The following is a 16083-nucleotide window of genomic DNA, read 5'->3' as shown; positions in this document are numbered from 1 at the left end:
TAAAAGAAATTGTTTGTGGTACTAAAATGATTTCTGAACTATCTAGTAAACATTATTTAACTTGCATGTGCCTGTGAAGTTCGGTGACAAACCGTCAAAAGCTAATAAAAGCAGTGGGAAAATAAAATACTTCCATTTTGGTATATTGTTAGTGAACTATACTGTAGAACTCATCTGTGTGCTAGGAAATCAGTTGGGTTTTGCCTGCTAAAGTTTAGAAGGTGAGAGTAAACTGGGAAGTTGTTTAATACACACAGCAAGCTGTCCAATAGAACTGATTTAAAAATATAATATTATTTCTCAGCTTTGTAACCTTATACCGCCAGTGCATACAGCAACAAAATTAGGAGCTGACACCTAGTAATCCAGCTCTGAAAGCTTCAGAGAGACTGCTTTGAGTAAATGTGGTTTGTAACATTTCTTCAACTTAGATTTTTCTGTTAGTAAATCGTCCCTAGCATGTGTGAAACTTAGGTAGTCAATATGAGTATTGAGTTAGAATAAATTTTTTCTTAGATGAATTTTGGTTCTGTTTTTATCCTTTGGCTATTTCACATCCCTGTTTGAAATCGGTGTGCTTTTTTACTGCTATCTGAAAGTATGCTTTTAGCAAGTATACCATGGAGGGAAACTTGATACAAAAATACTTCATTTTAACATTGCTCTTTGATAGTCTATATGGTACAGTTGAAAAAAAGAGGTCAGGTTCCATGAATCCAAAGGCCTGCTAGGAGTTAACTGATAGCTGAGTTTGAAGTAGATAAAAAGAAATTGTTGGAGTTCAAATGTATTGCTCACTTTCTTCTTAATCTCCTTCTCCTTAGCTTCAGCATCATGTGGTGGAGAGAGCAGTGCTATGGCTACAACAGCAGGAGCTGGTGTGCTTAAGATGGGACGGTTTCAGGTAGGAGATGTTAAACTAATTTGGTTGTTGATAGAGGATCTTGGAGCAGTTCCTGTGTAGTCCCAGCTCAGCAAGCCTCATGGGGGGCTTTCCTGTTGGAAGAAAATGTCCGTGTTGAGCTTGTGAATGCAGTGCTTTGTGCAGATGCTGTTTTTATTCAGGGCAGAGATTGCACTAGATTATGCAGGTCTGGAATTGTGAATACAGCATTCCATCGTGTCAGGCCTCAGCTATGTAGCCGTTGGCTTTGGTCCTTAATGTTAGTTGCTTTTGGGCTAACAATGCTGGGATGTTCGCTGTGTCATGAACTGTTTGTGGAGGAAATCCCCCCTGAATCTGCTGTGTTTCTTGGAGTTAATCCTCCAGATCGCTTAAAGTACTACTTTGTGTGGCAATGTGTTTACTTGGAGGGAAATAGTAGTTTGCTTTGTGGGATACCAAGGAAACAAGTTATTTTCCCCTCTCAGATGCATCTTACTACAAAGGTAAAAAAAAGCATCATGTTAAGGAAGAGCTAAGAAAGCCTGCATGATTACATTTCTATTCTAGGTATCCGTGGCAGTGGATGATGTGCTAAAAGAGGGTGACAAACCTGAAACTAAGCCAGTGCAATTTGAAACCACCTCCACTGATTCTTCATCTCTTTCTGGCAGTAGCCCAGAGAGTACACTGGTAAAGCAGGTTGGCAGTCGGAAAAGCGAGGCCATTGCTGACTCTTCTTTGGATGCAGTAGATGGCATTCCTCAGACAGTTCCAGTGCTGCAGTTGCCAGTAGATGTTGGTCAGCCTACTAAGGTTGGGCGCTTTCAGGTAACAACAACAACGGATCAAGTGGGGCGCTTTTCAGTGTCAAAGACTCAGGACGAGGTCAGCTGTGCAGAGAAAGAGCCAATGACTCTTCCTCTGTCTGTGGGCTTGGAACAAGTTGCTTCTTCAGCTGCAGCTCCGAAGAAAGAGTTGGAGTCAAGGCAGTCCCCACACATGAATGGTCCGTCCTCTGAACCAGAGGCTGCCTTCTTAAGTGGGATGGCTAAGGATTTGGATGATGGCTCAGGGAGCCCAGACTCGCTCCAGCTTCTGGGGTCGAAGATCAGCCTCCCTGTTCAGAGCCTTAGCAACTCATTCAACTCCTCCTACATGAGCAGTGACAACGAGTCGGATATTGAAGATGAAGACTTGAAATTGGAACTCCGTCGGTTACGGGAGAAGTAAGGCTTTTTTCATTGTGTGGCCACGTATGAAATGTGCATAAGGGGATTAACACGAATTTCTTCTGTACTTTTGACAAAGAACGAAAGTAAACTTCTTTTAAAAAGACAGCCTTTGCTAAGTGTCAGGACCCATTGTCAGTGTTTATGTGGGAGAAAGGTTTAGTGGGAAAGTAGTACACAATTACAACAAAAAAGGTATATACGGGTTTGCTGAGTTTAGTTTTCTGACCTGTAACCTTGTTGTGTGTGTTTATATGTAGATTGGTTGCTGTAATGTGGGTAAGAGTGCAGATGTATAGAAGCCTGTGCATATCACTGAAGCTTAGTATTTAGTGGGAACAGTGGTGTCTCATTTGAAAATAACACACAACTGCATTTCTAATATGCATTTCTGGCATTTCTAATGGTTCCCCTTGTCCTGAAGAATTCTTGTTGACTTAGAAAAAAATTTTGGAAGTCAAGCAATCTGACCTATTAATTTATTTATACTGAAAGTTGAACTTTTTTTAGGGTAGCTGGCAATTTAAAATCTTGTGTATGCAAGTGTTCTGGAAAAAAATACCACACCCCTAAGGCAATACAAATATAGAAGTCTCCAAGGCCGTACATCTCAAAATGAATAATCTAGCTATTCCCGTAGCATTTTAGAGCTGAATGATTTGATCTTCTACAGTAGGGGTATGCTCTTGTTTGTACTTCCATTTACCCTGGGTTTTATGATTACAACATTGGGAACTTTGTGTTGGAATTCTAGCCAGGGTTAGTGCACGGTGGAAGATGGCACGTGTTCTGCCATGTGTTCAGTGGTTATTTGTGGAAAAGATTTGTATCCTCCTTTCTTAAATGTTAATGAGAATTTGACCAAAGAAGCTGGGCGAGCTTGACTGGAGGGGAGGGATTGTATGCATGCATGTATATACATAGGATTTTGGTAAATCACACTCCTTCGTACCTTCTTAGGCACCTTAAAGAGATCCAGGAGCTGCAGAGTCGCCAGAAGCAGGAGATTGAGTCACTATACATGAAATTGGGAAAGGCGCCGCCTGCTGTAATTATCCCCCCAGCTGCACCCCTGTCGGGGAGGAGGAGGCGACCTACTAAAGGAAAAAGCAGCAAGTCCAGTCGTAGCAGCTCCCAGGGAAATAAAAGCCCTCAGCTATCAGGTGAGACTTTCTTCAATTTTTTGAGTGGATGAAACCGACAAGGTACCATATCTCATTCTTAGATCTATGCCTGTGTCTCCGTCTTGTCTTTGGGAGGGGGTATGTGTGTTCTCCCCCACTCCTCTGCTGCCCGGATTACGAGATCATTGAAATTGCTTTTGCTGTTTGGTGGTCTTGCTTGTGACTTTTGCGATCTACTGAAAGATGCTGTCACGTTGCTCTGTAAGAGCAGTTTTAGAGTTGTGATTTGTATTTTTTTAGACAATTAATTATAGAATTCTGACCAGGAAAAAAAGCGTAAGTTTACAGTATGGAGGAAAACTTTGGTTTATTTTTTTAAAAGATAAATTGCTTTTGTTGCCTCGTGAAACTGATTTTAAAGAATGGGGCTGATAACGTCAATCATCTTCAGAGATATTTTTTCTACTTTAGTAGCACTGAAGCATGATCTTACTAGTCCTTACACTTCAGAAACTTAGTCACAGTTGATGGATGTTCAAATAGTGATTTTGGTTTTGTTTGTTTAAATGGAGTTGCAGGTTTTTTGGTGCTTAGAAACTGAGAAACAGTTTCAATTGTCAAGGCTTCCTGTCTTAGTAAAACCACTTTTATTATAAACAGAACTAAAAAATAAATAGTACTGTTGACACTTTGAATGACATGGATGTCAGATGCTTGCTGGGTAATTGTAGATGTCTCACATCCTGTAGCATTGAGTAAAGAGTACTGGAGGGCCAGCACTGCGAGCAGACGAACTTGTTAACTGCTACCTGCACGTTCACTTTGGTAATTCCATGTCATGCTGTATTTTCTGTGTCCAGTCACACTGGCTGCTCACTTTTGATTAGTTATATGGTATGGGAGCTATGTGTCAGTAAGCTAGCACAGAGTTGCCTTAAAACTTAAGTAAATAAGAATATTTATAGTCTTACTGCTTTCTCAGAAACTAGGAGTAGTTCCCTCCCCTTGGCGCCTCCCCCCTTCCTTGGGTTGTCATGCTTGACCAGAGGATGGTATCGTCCCCTCCCTGTTATAGATTCGTTAATAAGTTAAGATTGATTGACTTTATTTGATTGATTAATTGATTTTATAAAATCATTTTATAAACTTAAAATATAGAAAGATAAGAAATATTTTAAATGAAACTTATAGTTGCACAGTAAAAGCTGTTATGAGATCTTTTGTACATCCTGTACCAAGGCTAGAAGAAGGGGCTAGAACCATTGTTAAAACTTAAGTAGTAACTTTAGGGTTTGAAAGGTTTCTTTGTATTTGACCAGTCTTCTGTATGTAGAGGTGTATTGAAATGTCAGAGTATGAGATTAATGGAAACTGGGGAGAGTCGACTGGAACAGCTTGTGGTTACCTGCCAAGAAATTGTGAACTTTAGTAAAAGGTAATTCCGGCAGGGGGAGGTCGCGACCACCGACTCATACACCACCTACCCAAATCGTACCCCAGACCCATTTCTAGACCTTTCTAAGCTTTACTGCGCAGAATCGGATATAGGAGGAGAGTATGTTAATGATTTACGGGAAACATTATGATTATGCATGAATATTTAATGAATATGTATGAATAAGTTCTATATATGGAATCTGATTTTGAGACCTGGCGTGCGTTGATCGTGAGAGGACTCGCTCACGCACCCGGCCGTTAATAAAGAAGTGTCTGCTTATCTACATCACATTGGTGTCGATAAGTTCTTCATTCCGACATTTTGGTAACATCCCCACCCCCAGCACTTTTTTCTGAATCACTAGTGTGATAGCTAAACTGATCATTTGAGTTACCTGGTAGTGACTTCCCCCCCTAGTAAACGTTCCAGTCAAACTTCCTGTTTTTTCTCCTGTCCCTTGGGAGCAATGACAGAAGCTTTGAAAATGAGGTTGGGGAACGGAAACACTGAACAGCTTTTTGCCTTCCTTCTTCTTTTAGGCAATCTGTCAGCTCAGAGTGCGCCGTCAGTCTTGCCCCCACAGCAGACACTTCATCCTCCTGGTAGTGTGCCAGAGACTGGGCAGAACCATTTGTTACAGCCCCTCAAACCTTCACCTTCCAGCGAAAATCTCTACTCTGCCTTTACCAGTGATGGTGCCCTTTCGGTACCAAGCCTTTCGGCACCAGGCCAAGGTAAGACTTCAAGTGGAATTAGTGTTGAGTCTTGCGCTTTTGTTACTGATGAGCAAATAATCAACTTGATGACACTTGATTTTTAATGCACAGTGTGGAGTAGATTGGTAGTCTCGAGCCTATGTGCGGAGGCTGATAAGGGTGTTCTCTGAACTGAGGTTTCTTCCTTCTCACATAAGTGAAGCGTGAGGTTGTTGAAGTAATGAACATATAGCGCATGGCCCTGTCTGCTGTGATGAAAGCACCAAGGAGAATACAAGAGAGTGCAGTATGGTGTGGCAAGCAGTGTTCTGCGGAGCTGGGGGAAAGGTATTGGCTGAAAGGGTGAGGAGGCAGGTGAGAATGGGGGTTTGGAAATGTGAAGCGGGACTAAGGAAGGGGCAGACCAGCTTTGATCAATGTTAACACATAATTGAAATGGTAGGAAATGTCTGTTAGGCTTCCAGACTGCTTTGGCTGTTTCTGCCAATGGAATTTTTAACAATAAAAGGTCAAAAAGGCTCTTGCTCTGCAATTGTGAGTTAAAGAATTATCCTTGGAAGGAACAGGTAGTGTGGGAGGATGGAAAGGTAGGAATAATCAATTTTTCATTTACTCATTACTCAGGTTGTGGATTGCTTGTTACTAGTTAGTATCTTAATCAGATACTTACACAGCTGTGATCATTTGATAGGGAGCACTTCTTTGCTTCCAGTCATTAAGGGGGTGATAGCTGGATTCCTTTATTTCTCTGAATTTGGCTGTTCTAGGTTTTCTTTTCCCCCTTGAACAACTTTTTGAGAAATTTTGCCGTAGTCTGATTGAATGCATCAACTCTGATGCATGATTTTGCTGAAACTTGAGAAGTACAGACAGAAAATGGGAACAAATGTTTAAGAATTTTCTATGCAGTTTTTTTTAATGAACTGTTTAAAGTATTTTGGAGCTTCTTGAATAATCTGCCTGTATCTAGAGTTGTGCAGTACAGTTTTATAATTGGGTAGTTTTGCCAGCATTTGGCTTTCTTATTTTGATTGCAACCTTATTGTTGGGTTATGTACTGAAGAGTAACGCTGCAAACTTGGCCTAAAGTCTGGAGGTGTTAGAGGGAGTCTCTTCACTCCGTATGTTGTCTACATACTCTTCGGTCCACACTTTGAGGCTTATTCTTGTGTGTCATGTTAATGCATTTCACCCTTCCAACCTCAAGTTTCTAACATCTTGTAGTGGTGTTCTGTCCCTCTTCCTCTCCTTTCTCTGTTCTTCCCGTTTTTGTTTTCTCACAGGCTGTGCGAAGTTTAACTGTGCATCTGAGAGAGTGACGTTCAAGCCTGGTGGCAGGAGGACCCGATTTCTGAGTACGCCCTGCTTGGCTCTTTGTGTGTAACACCTTTACTCCTTCCTTGTCTGTTTTTTGTTTCGTCTTTTTGTTTGTTTGTTTTTGTTTTTTTTTTTTCTGCTGCTTGGATCTGTTTCATGCAGCCCATTCTCATCTACCACCTTGTATTCCCTCCAGTCCCATGGCTCAGCTGAGCTGCTCTTAGCACGCCTTTAGAAGTTTGGGTTCTCATGTTAGGTTTCTCTGTTCTTAAACTCATAATAACAAGCACTCATTTTCTTTAAGCTTTTGGTGGAAACCTTCACGACAGTTCAGTGAAATGATAGAAACCGGGGAGAGCATTTTCTTTTGGCCTGCCTTAGTAATTATGCTTCAGCATATGTTACTAAACATGAGACTTGGAAGAAAAGTAGTCTTTCTAGTGGAACAGTGAGGAAGACTTTTGTTTTCCAAATTTCTCCTTTAGATGCTACTGCAACTGATGGGAGGGAGTACGCTCACTTCCTCCAGCAATATGCTTGCTGCGCAGGTTTGATTTGGTATTGCATGTTCTCAGCACTAGTGCTGGTTACGGTGCAGAGCATTGATGCCACCGTTGATGTAGGCAGTCAGTATGTTCATTAGCCAATAGCTAAAGAATAAAGTGTTGAGGGTTTTAAAATCATATTCTCAGGCAAACTCAAAAGATCCTTACCTACTAATGGGCCCGCTTTTTGAATTTTATACTGTGAATTGGAGATCTACTAAATGTGCAACAAATAGCTATAAAGGTGGTAGATAGACATCTTTAGACATTCTCTCAACCCTCGTGAGTTACCTTTGCAGTTCTTGTCAAAATCCTTTCGTTTGTACTTACGCTAGGCCAGACTTACGAGAGAGCCTCAAACTTCTGATGTGATTGAAGTAATGATACGCTTGAGCTGAGGCTGCTGATGTGATGCTTTTTATTAGGAGTGCTGCAACATCTCCCATGCTGCTTCTGCAGGCTGGACCCTTTAAATGTCCTGACATTTGTTTCCCACCCTCTGGAATGTCTTTGATACATGAAAGCTGTAAGCGCTGTAAAGACACCTTCAGTCACTGCACTGCATGACAGTACCACACATCTGTAGCATCTGTCTCACTACAGTTGGCCATAGCTCAGCTGAGCCAGAGAGTTGTGTGCGGGAACTGGGCCTGGCCCTTCTGCAGAGACAGCTGCAATGCAATCAGCTCCATCCTCTGGGAGAGGGAATGAGTTGGAGGGAGGGGAAATTCTTGCCTGGCTGTTCTGTTTTGCAATGATACCTCCATCTCACTTCATTGGATTTGGGGAATATAAGTGCTAATGGCATTTAATTTTTCAAATTGAGCAGCTTTAAATGTTTTTGCTAGTATATTAATGTGCAGATATGCACTAATGGACATTTGCAGTCTCAGGAATTATGGCTTCTTTCTTGGAAGCAGTTAAATTCTTACTAAAGCAAACTTAGAGATAATCTTTAGTCTTGTCTGTCCTTTTTGGGGCTAGGGAATATAAAGAACAGCCATTCTGTGTCTAGAATCGACAATGAACTGAATATATGAGAGCATCATTTACTTATAAGGCCTTGGCTTGCTGCAAATTGACCATCATCTGGCTAAGAGTACTTTGGCATGTATACCTCTTGCTTATGGGACTGGAGCTAGGGGAACTGGATTCCTTTTGACAAGTGTGTTGTAGCTGTCCTGTAAAAGCAGGTAATCCTTGGCATGGCACAGCTTGGCCTGGCACTTGGCTTACGGCAGGTTGCTTGCTTCCTGGAGTCTTGTCCTTGAAATGTTGTTGCAGACTGTTGTGGAGAGTGACAACCGGAGAAGGCGCTGGGTTAGAACCAGTGGCGTTGAGGAAACAGTGCAGTAATTGATGCTTTTAACTGTGCAGCTGGAGAAACAGAGTGGTACAGCTTGGCGGGGAATGTCTGAACTATTCCATGGATTGAGAAAATAAGGTGACAAACTAAAAGCACTTGACCTATCGAATACATCTCTCCTGTTGTAAACTGTTTGAACTTTGATAGTGTAAAATGCTCCCTATGTCCTGACAAAAATGGAAGATGTACTTTTCCTTTTGCAATAACAGCCAGTTGTGACAGTAATATCTCCTGACATTCTTCACTATGGCGTGGAAATTCTGAAGAAGAAATGTGGGAGGCTGGGCCTTTTCTCTTTCTGAAAGTACAACTGGTTAAACTGTCACAGAGCAGTCTTTGGGTTTGTCCTGGAGTGTCCTAGCAGTGACTAAGAGCCCTGCCATGCTGTGTCCTCTGTTTCTCACCAAGCTTTTTGTACCGTTTCCTGATACTAAACATTTCTCACTGTTTCTCTTATCTTTAACAAATTACTCTCTCTTTGTGCTTCAGGGAAGATGGTGAAAAAAGTCTGTCCTTGCAACCAGCTCTGTAGTAATTATCTTATTTCTGTTATCTCCGATTCCTGATTGTAAAGTTATTCATCAGCTTTTTCTGGTCACTGAAGCCTTACCTTCCTGACTCTGTCTCCAGCACAGCATCTGTCTGTCTGTGTTATGCCCTCTAATGTGTGCTCAGTCATTAGGATATCGAATAGTTTGGCTATTGCTCTGGCAGGCGAGTGGAGGCAGGCAGAACCTCGCCTCCGCTGTGGAACTCGGCTCATCGCTAACGAGAGCGAGTTGAGCATCGAGGTCAGTTGCTCGCTGTAACGTGCTAGAGTTGGACCTTTGAGCAGCTGGTTCATTTACAGATCTGAGGGGGCTTGGCACCTCGGTGCCGGATCCCATTGCGGACACTCCTTCGACATTTTAAGAGCAAGCTGTCAGATCTCCAGTGTCTCCCAAAGCGAGAGATGTTTTGAAAAGCCTGTGTGTGCTCATGTTGCTCAAGACTGTTTTACAGGTGTCTTTGACTGCTGGTTTATGGGGCGGGGGGGGAGGGGAATAAAAGGGCAGAATGAAGGCATTACGGGTAGCGGGCTGGAGAGAGAGAAGCCTGTTTCACTTCAGATCCTTCATGTCAGAGCAGAACTGGGGACGGCTGCTGTGACCAAGCAGGAATGTGGGGGGGTTGTTTCCATTGAATGCTACAAGTTGAAGCACTTCCTTTTCAGACTCTTCTGGATGGCAGTTTCTGCAGGTGGTAACTATGTTGGAGCTAAAACGTGAAATTCCTGAGAAATAATTTTTTTAAATTGACATTACATGGGAGCTTTGGTAATTGCAGAGCTCCCTGTTGTGGTGTAGGCTGGTCTGTCTGTGATCCAAGATAAGAGCTCACTAACAAAATCATATTTGTGGACAAAGCTCTTGCAACCTCCCTGAGGTTCCCACCCTGAGCCAGTCCAGTCCTTTTTGAAACACTTAAACTTTCCTAAACGATATTTCATACCTTGATCGATTCTCTCTTTTCCGTGGCCTGAGGAAGCTCTCTAGCATAGGTCCAGGATCCATTGTGCTTTACTGATGAAAATGGAAATGTGAAATATCCAAAGCAGATAGTGGCCATCGTGAAGAGGATGAGAGCAAGTGTGTCGATCCCTGCATGAATCCTTACGGTGGAATGTGATGATTACTGGTTTTGGCAGCTCTCCTGAGCACCCCTTTCTTGCTTTTGCCTCATTTGTCTTCAATTTCACCTTTCACATCATTGCTCTTATTAAACAATTGTATCTTGAGCCTTTTCCACATGATGCATGCTTGAGGTTCTTGTTATTTCACTGTAGATTTTCCTTGCCACCTTAGCGTGTTCATATTACTCTTCATCTGTGCTGCAGCTGCACGCTCTGGTCAGGGAGCCGTACTCGTTTATTTCACGTGTACGGTTGCATGCACCTGCCTGCTCGTAACAACTGCTGCCCCACCTGTGGGCACCCGGACCGGGAGCCACTTCCATGCTTGAGCTGGAACTGGTGGGAGGGATGCGTATCCTTCCCTCCTCAGCGCCACCAGAGGCAGTAACACTTTGCTTATTTGTCCTGCATAGTAAGTATGTCACCTTCCTAATTCACTCCTCAATATGAAACATTCCTGCAGGGGTTTGGAGCCAGTTCGCTCTTTGATACAGTGGTTGCAAGGAGTGTGGCTGATAGCCAGGGAAAGCGGAACAGATGAAGCAGCTGTCGGGCAAGAGACAGCGACTCCGTCCTTTGGCCTTTGCAATAGAGAGATGATTTTCATTTCTGGCTTTTTTGATGCTCCAATTCTAATGAGTTTTCTTCAGAAATGTCTACCATAAACTCAGGTTTTCTTGGATTTCCCAGTTGCATTCTTAGAGTGAGCAAGTAGAAATGTTTGAGGAACTTTGAGGAAAAAATTAGGTGAGGATGTGTCCTTACAAGGAGTGCAGGGACAGCACTGCTGTTGCCAGATACTGATTTTGTTGTTTTGTTTGGTACTAAATGGATTTGAAAAATGTAAATTTATTCTGCCCTTACCATGTCCTTCAGAAGAAGTCTGCCCTAGTGGTTAATTCTCACTTCCACATCTGTAGATGAGGGTACTTTGATTCCTGTTATCAAATACCCTGAATTTTCAGCAGTATTGCAAAGAAGTTGTATGTTATGAGGTCTGCCTCTGCAAAACCTAAATTTGAGTGCAGTTGCTTGTTCATAAGTGTGAATGGGATAGTGAGGCTGTCCAAAACAAAGCTTCTAGATATTCCCCCCCCCCCCCCCCCTACAGGATAATGTTCAGTGAGCTTTCTAGTAGAACTGGATCATGGTATTTATGTGAAGGGCTTTTTGTGTTTGTGCAGTCAACCCAGTAAACAGAAAAACTTGTCAAAGCGTGTCTAAGGAGCTACTCTCATTTCTACCTTCTTGAAGCCGTATTGGTGGTTTGCATCTGAAATGCTTGTTCTTCTGACTTAAGAAATCTGAACATAATGGCAAAAAAAATGCTTTCAGAGGCAAAAAGCAAAATTTAATGCAGTGCAGACTTCCTCTGCTGATCCTGGCTGTTTGGTGGATGAAGACAGTCCCATCTGGTTACCCTCAAGAACCTAAGTATGGCAGCTATTGGAAACAACAGTTGCTGTTTCTCGCTGTGGCTTTTTTGCATAATCTCCGTTAATTTTTATCTTCGTTTTACAAAGTGGAGATAATTTGCTACAGAGCAGCTGGCAATGCTGATTGTAGTGCTCCTTATCCAGCATCCAGCGTGTGTCCTCCAAGGTGGAACTGACCTGTGCCAGTAGTGGTTGCTGCTAGTTAAAAGGTGTAGGATGAGAGAATGACAGCGACTGTACTGTCATCCAGCGCTGAAATCTAATCTCCTTTTTCTTCTACAAAGGCCTGTAGGCTGCCACCATTCCCCTCTTAAGTTGACTACTTGCAGCGCTTCTTGAAAAGTAAATGTATCTGTGAAATTCTCTTAAACTGAGAAAATGCCTGTAGGAGTCCTTGTAGTTCCCACTTCAGTCTGTCCTGGAAGGAAACTTAGAATTAATCTGCATGGCATTTAACTGGCTCTCTATTGATGTACCATTACCATGATTATTAAAGCTACTAGAGGAAAGGTTATCTGTAACTGAAGTTTTGATTCTTGGTTTTTTTATTTGTAGGGACCAGCAGCACTAATACAGTCGGGGCTACAGTGAACAGCCAAGCGCCCCAGCCTCAGCCTCCTGCTATTGCCTCGAGCCGGAAAGGGACTTTCACAGATGACCTGCACAAGCTGGTAGATAACTGGGCCCGAGATGCCATGAACCTGTCTGGAAAGAAAGTTGGCAAAGGACATAGCAGCTATGAGGTAAGGCGGAATCCGTGAACACTGATGGTACGAAACTTTCAGTGTCGCTGCCATCTCATCTGGGTATCCATCACAGCTGGGGTGCAGTTGCCCTGCAGCTTGGGCAACTGCTCTAGAAAATTACTTACCTTTTACGTACAGGATTGTCTCACCTGTACAATCCTGTACAGGGAGGGGAAGGGGATAGCTAAAAGAGGGCCATGAGGTGTGTTCCTGTAAATATCCCTTGGGAGCAGCTTGTGGACAGAGGGGGAGTGAACCTGTGGTTTTTAAGCACAGCTGTGTAACTTTTCTTGGGGGCTGGGTTTTCTTTCAGGGCCCTGGCATGGCAAGAAAATTCTCGGCACCGGGTCAGCTCTGTATCTCTATGACATCTTCCCTGGGTGCTACGCCTATCTCTGCAGCATCAGCTACCTCTTTAGGTCCCTTCACAAAGGCGATGTGCCCTCCGCAGCAGTACGGTTATCCAGCAGCAGCTTTTGCCGCTCCATGGAGTGGGACGGGTGGTCCGACACAGCCTCCGCTCGGCCAGTTCCAGCCCGTGGGTGCCGCCTCTCTGCAAAGCTTCAACATCAGCAATTTGCAAAAATCGATCAGCAACCCTCCAGGCTCCAACCTGCGGACCACTTAGCCGCGCTCGGAGACCGTGCTGGCTAGACCTCGGGACAGGACGTGGGGAGGGAGATGGGGCCCTGTATCAACTCTTAGTGCTGCAATGAACTGGTAGCTTGCCAGACTGGGAATGAATTTCTCTTTTCCAACCATTGCTGTCAGCTCTCTGTAAGGGGAGTTTCCCCACACACTTTCAAGGGGGAGGAGGATGATCAGCATCCTTATGGTGGGACAGTGCTTTTGACCGAGGGGTTCTGCTCTTGTGTGGAGCAAGAGCTGTGAAGAGAAGTCGTGGGGTCAGTTTAACGCAGTCTTGCTGTAAAATTTTTCTCTGGTTTGAGGCTGAATCCACACGCGTTGCGGTGGGAGGGCTGAATCCTAGCATGAGGCTTTAGTACGCTTCTCACCTCTCCCTGAAGAACCAAGACCAGGAGAAAAGCTGTCCAAATCCCCCTCCTCTCCCTCTCCCCAGTCAGTTGTATCTGGCTCCGAAATGATGGGGCACACGAATGGACTTGCAGTGCAGCCCGTGCTTGATAGGTCATTACTGCTTTAAGTAAGATATTAACAGCTTTGACTGCAGCATTAGAGCAATTTAAATTGTTTAAAAAAATTTAAAAGTTCCCTGCGGACATGTACTTACCATCAGTTTTGATGTGGAAACACTGTGATATATAAATGTTGTTGGACAACAGTAGTTTAAAAATGAGTGGAATATAGAGGGTTAAAAAAGTTAAAAAGAAAAAATGGGAAAAAAAGCTAGCTATATCCTTATACTTATTGGAGACACTTTAACTTTTTCCTTTGTATTTTCATTGTATTAGATAAATAAATGTGAATGTAAAATTGTATAAATTAATGTACTTGAATACTTGTCTGTTCTCCCAGTATGCTTGCTGGATATTTTAGTGCCTTGGACTTCTATTGCTTCTGCAGTTCGCATCATCTTCCCAGCAGAGCCCCGGGCAGGCGAGGGCAGGTTCAGAGGTGGGTTATCTGTACCTAGCGACTGGGACGTTCGCGGTTATTTAGCGGTACCGTTACTGTTTAGAGTAGGTGTAAGGAGGGGGAAGTCATTGAGGCAGCAGGTTGGACCAGCGTTCTGTGTGTTGGGGAAACTTGTCCAGGTGGGCAGATCTGAAGTTGCTGGTGTGACAGGGGCCAGGTGGGGGTGGGACGGAGGGTCGCGGGTGAAGCTACAACGAGACTAACCAGTAGTGTCTACGGAGGCAGGAGGTCTGGATCGGAAATGGAGAGAGGATGGGGAGAACGTGTGTCTTTGGGAAAGGCGCAACTTAAAATGCAGTTTGACTCCACCTGTGAAGTGTAAAGATGTTTGGTCAGGATGTGACTTGAGGGAGAGGTGCCATTGCTCGTTGGCATGGGCTGGTCTGCTGGGATTGCTTTTCTTACCTTTTTTTTTTTTGTTTGATTTGTTTTTGTTTTTGTTTTTGTTAAAATCCATTTAAGCCAGGAATACTGTCCTGGTGCAACGTCCATTGCCGGCAATGGATGTACTTGAAACAGCCGGCATCGAGAAGCTTCCTCTGTCTTGCTGGGGGATTTACAATTTTGTTGACTCTTCACAAATTTCAAGCTGGTGCCAGGACTGTCACTATCTGTCACCTCTTAGCAACTGTACTGTACCTTCTGCTTTGGCCATTATCCCTTTTCCTATTTAAAAAATACTGGTTTCCCTTTCAAATTAAAAACAATACCAACCAGTATTTACGTAGTGCTGCAAAAAGCAGTGAGGGGAGAGAGCACTGCTTCCTCGCGCTCGGGAGTCGCGCACCAGTATCCTGGGGGCTGGCGCATCCCGGAGGTGTTACTTGCCTGAATTTCCCCCCCCCCCAGGGGCGCTCTTCCCCTGTGGAGCCTTAACAGGGAGTTTTTCTGTTTGCGTATGTTGTCACTTTTTCTTTTTACAAAGAAACTGCAAGATCCGTTCCTCTTTGGTCACTTTTTGTACAGCGGTTTTGGCAGCAAGGGCAGGTACAGGCTGGAGATGGACGCCTGAGGGGCGACAGCTATAGCGTTGGGGTGGCTGGGCTCCGAGTTCCTTACGTTGGGGAGTTTATTCTTTGTAACTGAAGTGCAGGCTGGAGCTACAGAAGGAGAGAGAAGGCTCATGGTGTGCGTGAGTGCTGGAAGGAGAAAACGGGGGTCCCGGTGGCTGGAGCGAAGCAGGGAACGCAGGGAAGTTTCCCGAAGGCACCCCGGTGCGGTGCGAGGGGGGAGGTGCGCTCTGGGAACGGGAGCGGTGACAAACCCGAGGCAGTAATGAAACAAGGGGAATGTTCCTGACGGGGGAACCAGTCGGCTGGATGCAGCACATTGTTATTTAATTTTGATCTAATAAGTTTGAGGTTGTTTTTTCACTTAATGTTATGCAAGAACTGGCTTTATTTACCATTGATATCCCCTCCCCCTCCCCTCTCCTCCTGTGGATGAATAACTGAAGTCTAGAGGAATAAACTAATGCTACTGAACTGTTAAATTATTTTGTTTAATATTACACTTTGAGTATCTTTTTCCACATAAAATCTGTTTCTGAATTTCAAGCGTTTTCTTTACATTATTTAACAATGTACACTGTAAAAAAATAAAAAAATAAAAAAAATAAAAAAATAAAATGAATTGAAACTTGGGGCTTCCCTGGCCATAGTTAGTTGTATGTTTTGCACTAAACCCAGGCCGTGCGCTTCTAGTACGATTGCGCTTTGTGCTGCCGTTTGTTACCTTTGTAGAATATTTAATGAAGTCATTCAAATAAACCAAACCTGCTCTTGTTGAGCTGTGGGTTTTCTTGTTGAACAGCAGGTTCCATCAGCTCTGTCCTCTTCCCGGAGTGATTGCTGTTACCCAGCTTCCCAGTTGTATCACAGGAAAGTACAAGAAACCCCATTTTAATGAGACCCTTAACTTCTCAAAGGCAGTGATCGGTAACGAGCCTCTGGCCTTTCACTCGAATATGCTGGAAGATGGTACTTTAAAGA

General features: G+C 43.6%; 1 protein-coding gene across 12 annotated transcripts in view; it reads left to right on the top strand.

Annotated features, from left to right (window-relative positions):
• The window catches only part of WNK1 (WNK lysine deficient protein kinase 1), a 104824-nt gene extending 90877 nt beyond the window's left edge, over positions 1–13947 (top strand). For 6 of the 12 annotated variants that reach the window (XM_055711643.1, XM_055711642.1, XM_055711640.1 and 3 more), the window contains 7 exons: positions 825–904; positions 1454–2112; positions 3076–3278; positions 5217–5411; positions 6677–6769; positions 12285–12472; positions 12789–13947. In XM_055711643.1, the coding sequence (XP_055567618.1) occupies positions 825–904; positions 1454–2112; positions 3076–3278; positions 5217–5411; positions 6677–6769; positions 12285–12472; positions 12789–13103 (1733 nt within the window). In that variant the 3' untranslated portion in view covers positions 13104–13947. Of the gene's footprint in view, positions 1–824; positions 905–1453; positions 2113–3075; positions 3279–5216; positions 5412–6676; positions 6770–9110; positions 11235–12284; positions 12473–12788 lie in introns of those variants that run through there. The other 6 variants (XM_055711641.1, XM_055711648.1, XM_055711639.1 and 3 more) reach the window with 5 other exon arrangements.
• Positions 13948–16083: the final 2136 nt, after the last annotated feature.

This window comes from Falco cherrug, chromosome 5 (genome assembly GCF_023634085.1).
Source record: "Falco cherrug isolate bFalChe1 chromosome 5, bFalChe1.pri, whole genome shotgun sequence".
NCBI lineage: Eukaryota > Metazoa > Chordata > Aves > Falconiformes > Falconidae > Falco > Falco cherrug.
This window is presented reverse-complemented; position numbering and strand designations above follow the sequence as displayed.